General features: G+C 35.0%; 1 protein-coding gene across 3 annotated transcripts in view; it reads right to left on the minus strand.

Moving 5' to 3' along the window:
• ARMC4 (armadillo repeat containing 4) overlaps window positions 1-12,688 on the minus strand; it is a 79,029-nt gene that overhangs the window by 48,134 nt on the left and 18,207 nt on the right. For all 3 annotated transcript variants that reach the window (XM_027648522.1, XM_027648524.1, XM_027648523.1), the window contains exons 11-15: window positions 3,831-3,977; window positions 3,352-3,561; window positions 2,965-3,189; window positions 864-974; window positions 237-391 (exon numbers count right to left, since the gene is read on the minus strand). In XM_027648522.1, the coding sequence (XP_027504323.1) occupies window positions 237-391; window positions 864-974; window positions 2,965-3,189; window positions 3,352-3,561; window positions 3,831-3,977 (848 nt within the window). The remainder of the gene's footprint in view (window positions 1-236; window positions 392-863; window positions 975-2,964; window positions 3,190-3,351; window positions 3,562-3,830; window positions 3,978-12,688) is intronic.

The raw sequence follows: 12,688 nt of genomic DNA on the forward strand, positions 1-12,688 counted from the left end.
TTAGAGGCATCGCTTGTCTCCATTGACTCTTAACATTCTAGGATCTGAACACTGTCCACCGTGCCCTGATGAGGTCAGGTGGCAGTTTTTTAAGTACTATGAAACCTAAGCTGAAAGTCCAACTGATTATAAAGAATGTTTTTGAAGAACCATGACACAACGATTTTGAAAAAGATAGAGGCCCATAAAATCAAAACACAATAATGTAATAAATGCTCATAAAATTAAATTGTTACTTTGACACGTTTTCTATACTGATAGCACATTTCCAGATTGCTCCTGTCACAGCTGCCAGAAGTTTCTTGTTTTCAGAGTTATCAAGCAGAACAGAGAGTGGTTGTAGACCTCCATGTTGTCTAACCAGGTCACGTATTTGTTTATCTTCTGCACACTATACAAAACAATTAAATATATACATTACATAAAAATGTGTAAAATTATGTCTTCAAAAGCTAGCTGTATTACATTGTAACTAGTAAAATCTAATACAGAATAAAACAAATATTGTATTAAAGTACCTGAATATGCTAACAACTCACTAAGAGAGTTTGACAGTAAACTGCTACTGTATATGCAGCAGCGCTTATACTGTCACATTGTCCACTTTGTGAGCAAACAAACATAAAAAATCCAAAGAGGCTTCTCTCCACTGGCTACCTGCGCAATTTAGGACTTGTACAAAAGAAGACCAAGCAGGAACTTAACTACAATATTAAATATGCAGTTAAAATATTCACAACATTTTTATAAAGTAATTTCTTACATATTAGAGAAATAGTGAAATTAAGAAATATTAAAACCGACAACTACATGAAAACAAGGGGCTAATCCTGGCTCTGATCCACTGATTATAATAAAATTACCTTAAATATGGCACTTGCACAATGCATCTGAAGCTCCTCATGTTCACTACTCAAATTTTTCACCAGGTTCTCAATCATTCCCTCTGTCTTTATTGCAAGCCTGTAACTTGGCTAAAAAGATAAACTGCATCTTTTAAATCCAGTATATTAATAGTTAATAGGTCACAATAATAATACAGTGCTACAAATCTAGGGTTTGGTATTGAGAAGTCTTGTACTTTGTAAAAAGCACAAGTAATTATTGCCTTGAAAATACTACTCAGGATCTCAAAGGTAAGCAAATATAGAAATTCTCTGTAGTGCTCTTCCAATCACCTGTAAAACCAGGTGCTGCAATGCCTATTGTGTAGCCACTTGGCTTAAAGAGAATGCAGAATATTCTGAAAGGTGTCCAGACTCCCTGCTCAGAGCCAAGAAAGTAAAAGGTGCTTCAGAATGGGATCAAGAAGTACCCACCCACTTCATTGATAACCAACAGATCTATACCTAGAACAAGGTTACAAAAACAGGCATTGTAACAGGGGATCATTGTTCAAGAGAGGGGAAATATCATTGTAAGAGATGCATTTCTTTCCAAGTTAGGCCAGACACGAACCCTCAAAAATGTCACCTTCTCAGTATAGACTTATTTAACCTGAAACCTGCCAGGTTTGTGTCTCATGCAACATGCCTAAATTTGTGTAATTCAAGAAACTGATTTTTAAATTCAAGAAACTAAATTTTTACAGTGTTCAATAATGTAAAATCTTTTGAAAACTCATGTCTTCCGTGTCTCGAATTCTCCAAGAGAACGTATTTATATGTTTTACCTGAAGTGCAATACACCTTACTTTCAAATATGATTCTACAAATGGAGGTATAGAATCATAAAAAATAGAATAATTTAGATTGGAAAAGACCTTCAAGACCTTTGAGTCCAACCATTAACCCAGCACTGCCAAGTCCACCTCTAAACCATGTCCCTAAGTCCCACATCTACATGTCTTTTGAACAGGTCCAGGGATGGTGACTCAACTACTTCCCTGGGCAGCCTGCTCCAACTCTTGACAACCCTTTCAGTGAAAAAATTTTTCCTAATACCCCAACTAAACCTCCTCTGATTCAATCTGAGGCCATTTTCTCTGGTCCTATTTCTTGTTAGCTGGGAGAAGAGACCAATCCCTATGTTGCTACAACCTCCTTTCAGGCAGCTGGATGGAGTTATCAGACCCTCCTCATCTCCTTTTCTCCAAGCTAAACAACCCCAGCTCCCTCAGCTGCTCCTCATCAGACTGGTGCTCCAGATCCTTCTCTAGCTCTGCTGTCCTTCTCTGGACTCCAGTACCTCAAAGTCTCTCTTGAAGTGAGGGGCCCAGAACTGACAGGATTTGAGGTGCAGCATCAGTAGTGCCAAGAGGGGGTGATCACTGCCCTGGTCCTGCTGGCCACACTATTGCTGATACAGGCCAGGATGCCACTGACCTTGGCCACCTGGGCACAATCTGGCTCATGTTCAGTCACTGTCAACCAGCACCCTGAGGTCCTTTTCTGCCAGGTAGTTTTCCAGCAACTGTTCCCCCAACCTGTAGCACTGCCTGGGGTTGTTGTGACCCAAGTGCAGGACCTGGCATTTTGCCTTGTTGAACCTCATACCATTGGCCTCAGCCCATGGATCCAGCCTGTCCAGATCCCTCTGCAGAGCCTTCCTGCCCTCCAGCAATTCAACATTCCCACCCTACTTGGGGTTGTCTGCAAGCTGAGAGTGCCCTTGATCTTGTTGTCCCCACCACTGATAAAGATATTAAACAGAACTGTCCCAGTCATGTAATCACATATATGGTCATGGTAAAAAATATTTGTATTGGAATTTAAAAACTGAATATACTCAAAGCTGTGAAATCTGCCATGGTTCACATACTACTCCCAACCATTTAAATAAAAAATACATGGCCTTTACTTCATTACAAGCTGTGACCTTCTCAAAAACACTTCGATCACACAAAGCATCTACTTCCTGATGGGATAACTGCCCTGATTTAAGTGACATTAAAATGTAATACTTCCTTTTAGTAGGCAATTGTTTTAATGCTTAGAAATAACTTAGCTATATGTGTTTACTTACCTCTGAGGCACATTCTTGTAGTGTTCCCACTACTGGGATTAAGATGTTTGCATCTGAGCATTTGAGCCATGTAGCTAACAATGGAATGCCACCAGCTTTACGGATTGCTTTCTTATTTTTGGTGCTTTTGCTGCAGCTCCAGAGTGCCAAAGCGCCACAGCGTGCTATTTCAGTATCTTTGGCTTGGTATGATGTTCCCACTGAAACACACTCCAACAGCCCAACCTAAAAAAACCCATATTTTTTAATATCTAAAGGGAAGTTTGATATTATACTGCTTTTTAATTATGGTAAGCACTACCACAATAATCATGTATACAACATATGATGTATTTTTTTAACAAAAATACACATATGACAAGAGTACAAATTTTAGTGTCTGCTTACCAATTTCCTGATTCCTCCATATTGCCTTACTGTCTTTCGTGCTCGTTTAAATCTAGCAACATGAGCAATTGTTTCAGCTGCCAAACATTTTAGATCTTTATCTGGAGAGTCCAGTATTTTCACCATGATCTCTAAGCCCCCAAGATCTGCAATTGCATGTCTGATCAGTATATTTTGACTAATTTCCTTCAAGATTTTTAATGAACCAGTCTAAATAATGGAAAAAAACAGATGTTAAACATTATTTAATTATAAAAAACATTACCACTGTTTAAAATGCTGGGTTATCTACAACATCTTATCTTTCATATTTAAGAAACTGAAAGTCAAAGAAATTGATTTCTTTCTCAAAAATCTGAAGAAAAAAGAAAATAGAGGAATGAGTAAAGAAAGAAATCAATTTTCTTTACACTTGAATATTGAAACAATATTCTAATAGAAAGGGCATATTCATAGATCTATTTGACAAAGCTGCTTACCTGACAGTTAGTTTCTTCTGTATCAAGTAAATTAATTAACACTTCAAGACATCCAGTGTCTTTGAAAGCCAGCTGACACGATTCTTGAGCCATATTGAAATCTCTCATTGAACACAGCGCAATTACAGTAGCTGTTGGATCACCTGCCTAAAATAAATAATTAACAAATCTGTAAAGTGCTCTTATTATAAAACGTAATCACTTCCACTTATACTAGTAAAATCACTACTAAAGAAGAAACATGTTAGAGTATTTTGATTCTATTGTGTTAAAAAACACAGACATAGAAAGAAAGGGAATTATTGATAAAGTCTGTAAATGTCATAAAGATTCAAGTGAGTGAATAGCTCAGGTGACAAATGACTAATATGGCTTTCTGTGAATGGACCAGTAAATTAGGCAGTCAAGTATTGTGAGCTTTGTACAAGTGTTTGCAGATAGCAAAAGAACACAGAGTGAAGATACAGACATTTCAAAGATCCTGTCTGCATTTTTGCATTGGTATTCCAGAGATTCCAACAGGAATCTTCCATTGTGGACATTTCAGAGGATTTTTTTTCCGAGATTGAAGCCCTTGTAGAAAGTGTTTATTAAAAAACCCTGACATTTATGAACAATAACAAATTGCCACTATTAGATAATATTCAGCTGAGTTACAAAGGAAATGGTATAATAGTTGACTCAGCAGAGGTGGCACATATCCCCTCACTTCAAACTGCCCTCTTACTGTCCTGTGAAACAACAAATGTTATGTCAACTTCGGAAACAGCTCAAATGTTATCCAAGGCCTTTTAGCCAAAAATATGCGCTGGACAAATTGGTAGATTGTAATAAAGAACAGAATTAGCAGCCAGTGAATATAATATTCTTGCAACAATATGATATACTTAGAGCTACAAAGAATCTCTTACAAAAGTCACCAAGCTGTGGCAATGGAGATCCAGTTGATATGTCCAAGTGGACTCCATAAGGATTTTGACAAAGTCAAAAAAGGAAAGACCTAAGAAAAGAAACTAAACCACTGTATTATAATAGGAAAGACCATTATTTGGATTGGAAAGAATGACTGAAGGACAGGAAACTGAGGACAGGAGCAAAAAGTCAGTTCAATAAAGGGATGTGATTTAGTGGAGTTCCATAGATCCGTGTTGAAGTTATGTGATTCAACATACTCGTAAACACCCAGAGAAATGGAAGGACTACTTAAGTGACAAAGTTTGTTGACAATATTATAATTCAGGGCCTGTTGTGACAAGCTGCTAAAAAAATTACTAGGACTAAGAGGGCAGTAAAACAGCAAATGAGAAAATGAGAAATTATGCACATCAGAAAAAACCAATCCTAACTCCATAGATGAAATGATAGTTTTTCAGCTGACCATTAAAAATTAGAAACGATATCTTGAGGCTGGGGGAGATGGCAAACAAATAAGCAGAATATTGGGACTTATTTGGCAAAAAATATTGAACAGAGAACGTCACTATACCACAGTATAAATCTACAGTTCACATACAACTTAAAAACTTCATGCAATTCTACAGCTTCCCCCTCAGGAAGGTCACTATAGCACTGGAAAACTTTCAGAAAAGAGCAGCAAAGACAATCCAAAATTTTTTTAGTCTAAAAGAGGGACACCTGAAGGGATATCATAGAGATTGACAGTGTTAGGGATGGCCTTGAATAGGACAGAGAAGGGCTGACTGTCCTATGTTTCTTTTAATACAGATATAATCCCCTTTCATAATGAGGTATAATAGGGTTAAGGTAGTTGGTTCTTCAAATAAGGTAACAGACCAGTGGAAGTAGTTGTGAAATGATTCTGTGAAAGTTAAAAATTTTCACTGAAGGTCAATAAAAACATAAATATGTCATTCAGTTCTTAGCCTCCTGCGTTAAAAACAAGTGGCAGCTTGAGAGTATTAGAAAGCTGTGTTTGCCCTGTTCTTACTTTGCCCTGGGCAATCTTTGGTGGTACTGGCTTTCTTCTGCCTTGATGGACCACGATAAGAACAGTGTTTCACACTGCTATAGGTTATATAGTCAAGTTTCCCACATTTGTGAAAATCAGAAGTCAGGACATCAGAATGCAAAAGATGAACTTTAACCACAGAAAACTTCCATCCTGATCATTGATGATGCAACCCCTCCTGTTGCAGTCAGGTTATTGGGATACATTGTCTTTTGATCTGCCCAATACAGGGGGGTTTGAAGGTCATACAAATAAGGAAAACAGGATATAACTTGAAGAGTTCTGTTTTGGAAACAGAGTATATAAAAAAGACTAGGGATGTTGGATATGAATTTGAGATTACAGTGTAATATTTGATTAAAAGGATGAATTTTGGGATATATAATTGGAAGAACTGCACAGGCACATACATATTATCTCTTTTTAGGCACTTAGGCACTTGTGCAATTACCACTGAAATTCTGTGTCTAATTTTCCTTTTAACTGTTCTAGAAGGAAAGTGAAAAGTTGGAGATGATTCAGAAAAGAAAAATTCAAATTATCGTAAGCCTGGAAAATAGTTGCATTAAGAGAGACACGAGGAATACTATTTAGTTTATTAAAAAGTAAATTAAGGTATGAATCATTCATAGTGACTAAATAAATCTATTATGAATAGGAGTGTGATCACATTCTAGCACAGAGATTTGATGATTTGAAGTTAAAGGTACTAAAACTTAGATGAGGAGTAAAGTGCAAGTTTTCCATTGTGTGGTTAATTATCCTTTGGAAGAAATTATTTAGGAGTGATGATAAGTTTTCCATCAGTGGAAATTTTTCAGTCAAGACTGGAAGATTTTCTAAACAATACGCTCTATTTCAGTCACTGGTACTAGACTTAAAGCAAGGAAAAGATCAAAGAACACAACACAGAGAGTTAAACCATATGACAATGGATTCTTTTGAACTTATAATAGAGGTTTAGTGTTAACAAAATCAGGGATGGACCAAGCTGAATGGAAATTAGGCGGGCTGAGCTACCATGTAGCTGCAACAGAAGCTGAAGCACATGAACAGTGCCAACTGTGGAAGTTACAATTTGGAATACCTAGTAAAACAAATTACAGTATCCACCTTCTGCATGCCTCTGAATTCTAGGGAAGCTTTGGATTGCACCCAGATCTGAACTGTGCTGCCCAAGCCCATCTCTTCTAAATGACAGTTTTGAATCTGTAAAGGACTTTTAGCCAACCCCTTCCAGTTGTGCACATCATAATGAAATACAGAATATTGAAAAACTGAGTAAAGTTTGCTAATATGAAACAAGTAGATCTAGCAAAAACCAAATATTTAAATTCAACATGCTCTTCCTACAGTTAGGATAAATGTAGTAGAGAATCACAAGTGAGAAAATCCAAAAAGAATGTAAGAACTACTTCATAGAGTTTGAGACCAGTAACTCACATCAGACAAAACACTTCTGCTAATCAACAAAGTGTATGCTGATAGTACTTCATAATTTTTACTTAAATGTCTCGTAGCAATAGATATATACAGAATTTCCCCACAAAAAAATATTTAAATATAAAGGTAATTTTTAAACATCTGTAGCATACAGTGTGCTAAAGGAAGATGCCCACAACTTTTTTAAGTTATCTTTTTTTAATCGTTATCATCTTGACTTCAGAAGAATGAAATGTGTCTTGCTTTAATAACATATTTTCATCTTATTTGAAAATATGTCTCAGGGTATGAAATAGTGTAAGAATTTCTCAAATGTTTTCATAGGGAAATCAGTTTATCCACACAAACAAAACTAAATTATTTTTTTAAAAATCCATATGATATGATTTAAAGACTATACTGAATATCTTACAGATCAAAAAAACTAACAGCTCTCCTTTTATGAAATTTGTGGTCTTTTCACATATCTTAGGCTTTGTTATTTATTTTGCTTTGTATAATAAAAACTTTGCAGGAGGTGTTTTAAGAGAAAACTTATCTTTTTATTATTTTACATAAATGCAGAAGTATATCACTAACCTGAAAAGTGATGTCTCTTCTTTTGCAGACTGCTTCTCCTACAGTGAAACTCCACTTATATCTAACATAATAATCCATAATTCCCTTATCTTACATGTATAATAGTTGGCATATGATATTTAATATAGACCAGATTTTTAAAAAATAAACAACTTTTATTTTTCTTATACTAAATAAAAAATAGAACTGTATATAAAATACATATACATGCATTTTATTTTTTTGGCTTCAAAAATGAACACACCACTTAAAGTGTTTTTAATGTAAAACCACAATAAAATATTTCTCATATGTGCTGAAGCATCAGTTCCACAAAATAAGAAATATTAGTGACGGTTTCAACAATTCTTTTTTTGTTTCTTGAAGTTATCATTACAGTAAGTACTGCAGTAGTTACAGAATAGATTTTAACATGCATGGAAATAGTTACCTCTCCATTAAGATGACATAAAATCTGCATCATGTTGTTATACCATTTGAAATCTGATATGTTGGATGCAAATAGACTCTACTGGCAGATCAACAATCAATTTTAAGGCTTGAAATTAAACACAGACTTAGTTAAATGTGCCTCTCTTCCTATATATTGCAATAACATATATATCCATAAATTAAACGAAAATAAACCAGTATCACCATTACACTATCAGTAAAACATCTTCTGTGCAATGTATGTGTAATATCTCTGTTATGATACTCAGAGCTTGCAAATGACAATTACAGAACTACTGAGAAGATCAAATAAGAACAAAAATAAAAGAGAAACACAAGCAAATAAGGACACAAACTAAAATACAGTTACCAAGGAACACACAAGTTCAAACCATCATTTTGTTTGATACTTCTGTAATAATCAAGAGGAAAAAACCTGTTAGTCAATGGCAAGCTTTCAACAAATGAAACTAAGAAAGCTAAAAGCATTAAGGGGTCTTTTTTATGCATTAACTTTTACTGTTTTCTACTAATGTTTACTTAATGTCAGTGATGGCATAGTGAACACTGCCTATGCTAAGGACATAATTAACTAGTCAGTAAGTACTTAGATAACTTAGATGTTTTCCTACTAGATGAGCTTAATAGATTCTGCTCTTTGGTGCTGAGAGAATTGGCTGATGCCATGATGAGCTTGCAGAACTGTAGATAAAAATCTGTTGTTATTAATGGAACACAATATAATCTACCAATATCACAGTGTTGCCAAACAAAAAAAGCAAACTTTACAGAGAGACTTACACCCAGATTTGTAAGATACAAGAAATCATCCTTCTTTGGTTTGGCACTGATTAAGTGCTGTGTTCATTCTAGGTATCACACTTCAAAAAAGATACTGATAAAGTTGATAAAGACCAGAGGACACCGAAATATCTCAAAAGTATGATCTTCACAGAAAAATTGAAGGAACTGCAGCAGTTTACTCTGAGGTAGAGCATAAGGAGGTGGTTTAAAGGACAGCTACAATGGCAATCATCTGTTCACCAGATCCAGTGTGAGTAAGACGAGAAATAATTGGGTTAAATGGCATCAGGGCTGATCTATGCTAGGCAAATAAATAAATAAATAAATAAAGGTAAGGATATTTGAATTTTTGAATATATTGCTTGTAGCCCTTAAGAAATCTCCACAAGATGAAAGAAAAGATAGAGAGATATTTGTCCAGAAGACACACAAAGAATCGATGCTGTTTCAGAGGCAAACAGATGGAGTCAGTGACCTCCTACATTCTGCTCTAGTCCTATTTTCTGTTGTTTATTTTTTGTGAACTTTTACTACCATTAAATTTTGTAAATATTAAATGTTTTTGTTATTTCCTTCTTTTCTTTGAAAAGAGGATTGACCCATAATAGATAATACGATTAAACAGAGAGAATAGATAGTAAAATAGGCTTAAGATTTCAGTAGCCCATGTCCCATCCCAATTAAACCCTTCCCAGTCAATACGAAGCTTTAAGTGTTGAAATGATGATCTCAGTTCAGCGGGCTAGGAAAGAAAGATACAAAATTTCCTTTAGAGTCATCTCCGGAAGGGGTAAACACCACTAAAGTTTTTTTGCAGAGGATCTGCCAGCAGGCAGAAGCATTAGCTCTACAGGCAGTTGAGACTGCACAGGAGCTGTGCAGGAGACTGCAGGGTATCTAACCCACTCTATGGCACTCCTACCCTCCCTGTTCCTTCTGCTTGAACACTCTGACATCATAAGTGGCATAATTAGGCCACTTTGGGTGACCTACAGCAGAGATCTGTATCAGAGTTCAGAATTGTCACAATTGCCACTAGGGAAAGGACAGTTTTAAGAAAAAGGCACTTATACCTGGACTCAGGATACCAATGATCTTTGAGTCCTTTGACAAAATTGCTTCCTGCTACTGACCAGGTGCCTTTTCCTAGTACCTCTCTTCCTCTCTTTCAACTGAAACCTAAAGACATTATTGGAGTACAAGAAATAAAAGTACTAACAAGATTATAAAGAAGATTATTCCAAATTTGTTGCTCAATTTGTAGTAAAATGAACCTCCATGCATGGAAATATATAAACATTACAATAAAGTTACAGTGCATTTCAGTTTCTTCAGAGAAAGCAAGATTAAATAAAAAGACAATTATACAGTTTTTGGCTCACAAACATCTCTATAAATATGGTACCTATTTGAAGGGGGTTTTAATTAATTTATTTAATTTGTATTATGATTTAGAGTGAACATGACTGAATGCAACCAGAAAATGAAATATTGTTTTACTTTGCATGGCAATGTCAAGAACAGGGTTTTTTTGTTTAGATCTATGTTTGAAATTTATTTTTCCAGTGTAAAAGTTTATTTTATTTATTGTATTAAGTAATTCCTGGATAGACAGAATTATGTGTCTGTCTGTGATAGCATGTCCATGACTGAATAACAAGAAAGTAAATTGCTGTTTGCGGGCAGTTTTGTCATTCTTCTGTATAATAACACCTAGTTTTGATTACGAGTATATATAATCAGAATGGCAATTACCATAAACTCGACAAAACTGAGACCAAATGTACCAAGTCAACATATTTTCAGAAAATACTGAACAAACAAAATAGCATAATGTGATATCCAAAAGACAGTGGGTCAAATGATATTGTTATACCAGAAAATTTTCAATTAAAATTTATTAATGGAATGAAAAAACTTCTAGAACAAAAACATTGTTTAAGTGGAATCCCAGCCTAAAATATTATTAAAATACTGTCATTTTTATAAAACGAGGAATCCAAAATAAGTAGTAAAGTATGAAACAGAATTCTTAGTTTAATACTTTGCCAGTTTTTTATTTTCTGTTAAACTTGACGCTCTCAAATCACAGGCCCTTTTTTAATTTTCTGTTGGAAAATAATTCAAAATTTAAATAAATTTTGATAAAGCATAATGAAAGACTGAGTATTGCAGTACAACATGAATAATATGCTTCAGCAAGGCAGTTTTTCTACGCTAGTGAATCTCTAAACACTCTGAGTTTTGTTATGGTTTATATATTAGTTCCAATATTTCATTTTAGTTTATAAAACATACAAGCTGCAACTTGTTAAGACATGAGTTATGGACAAGTATAACTGAGTTATGGAATAATTCCCTGACCCACTTCCTGAATCTTCTGGCGTTCTTTAGCTACAGCCTGGCAGTATGTAAACCATACAGATTAATATAAGTAAAGCAAGTGGAAAATCACAGGCATCATGAAGTCTCAAAATCCAAAACATTCACATTGGACTACAACAATGCACAGAAGCTGCAGTTTTAATTGCAGATTAATATCTTGACCCTGACCCTACACAGTGGCAGAAGTGACATATATCTCATGACCCAGATACAGTGAATATAAATTGTTGTATTTTATGAAATTGAAAAGAGTTTCCAAACAAAAGAATAAGTCTATTATTCTCTGCACGAACCAGAAGGTTTTGTTAGGCAACCGTTGATTCTGTCTTGAAAACTCTTCCAAGAAATGTATCCATTCCCTTAGCTTTCCTTTTCTGATTCATAGTAATTGGATTCTACTATAGAGAAGGCAAGACTCTAACAGTTCATGTGCAAACATATGAACTTTTACTTCACTGGACTAGGAATAATAGATTTCCTAGTAACTTCTCAAACCTCAAACTTGGAAGGAAGTGAAATGCTGACCCCAAAACCACAGAAAACCTGGCCAAGGTAATATATAATATCTCTAACAGTGCAAGTTTATCTTCTACTTTTTTGTGAAAGTTTCAGTTTAGGAGTGTATTTCTTCCCCAGTTGCATCTGGACAATTTTGTTAAGATGCTTCATCTGAGGAAAATAAAGCATATATGTTTTTAAAAAGAACATGCTAAAATTAGATGGAAATAGAATTGAACGAGAAAAGGGTCTAGGATTAAATTTTAAAAAGAAAAAATCCTACACAAACAGCACTATTGTTACCAGTATTTTAACACTGAATTTAACATTGTAAACCCTGACTGGAGACTTTGAGATGAGACATATGCTGTCCATAATACAAATGTACTATTGAGCTTGTGTGACAGTGTCAGACCTGCCTAAGCAATTTTGATTTTGCCTAGTACTTGGCTCGCAAAGAGGATAAAAGCCTTAATGTTATTACAGCTATTTTAATTTTATGTATCCAACTAATTTGGGAAACCAGTGGAAGTGAATCTGAGGAGAAAATTTAATGAGGTTGAACTAGGAAGGACCTGTGCCTCTACAGACTACTGGAGAGCTCACACACTGTTGAAACAGAAGAGGCATTTTAAACTAGCAAAAAAAAAGATTTTGCAAGAAAAACAAAATGATAGCAATAGTTTATGAAGAACTAAGAGACAGATGTCCTCTGGAGAAATAAAACAAAAACAGGGCTTAGTGAGAG

Source organism: Corapipo altera, unplaced genomic scaffold, assembly GCF_003945725.1.
Source record: "Corapipo altera isolate COAL_440 unplaced genomic scaffold, ASM394572v1 47, whole genome shotgun sequence".
In the NCBI taxonomy this organism is placed as follows: Eukaryota; Metazoa; Chordata; class Aves; order Passeriformes; family Pipridae; genus Corapipo; species Corapipo altera.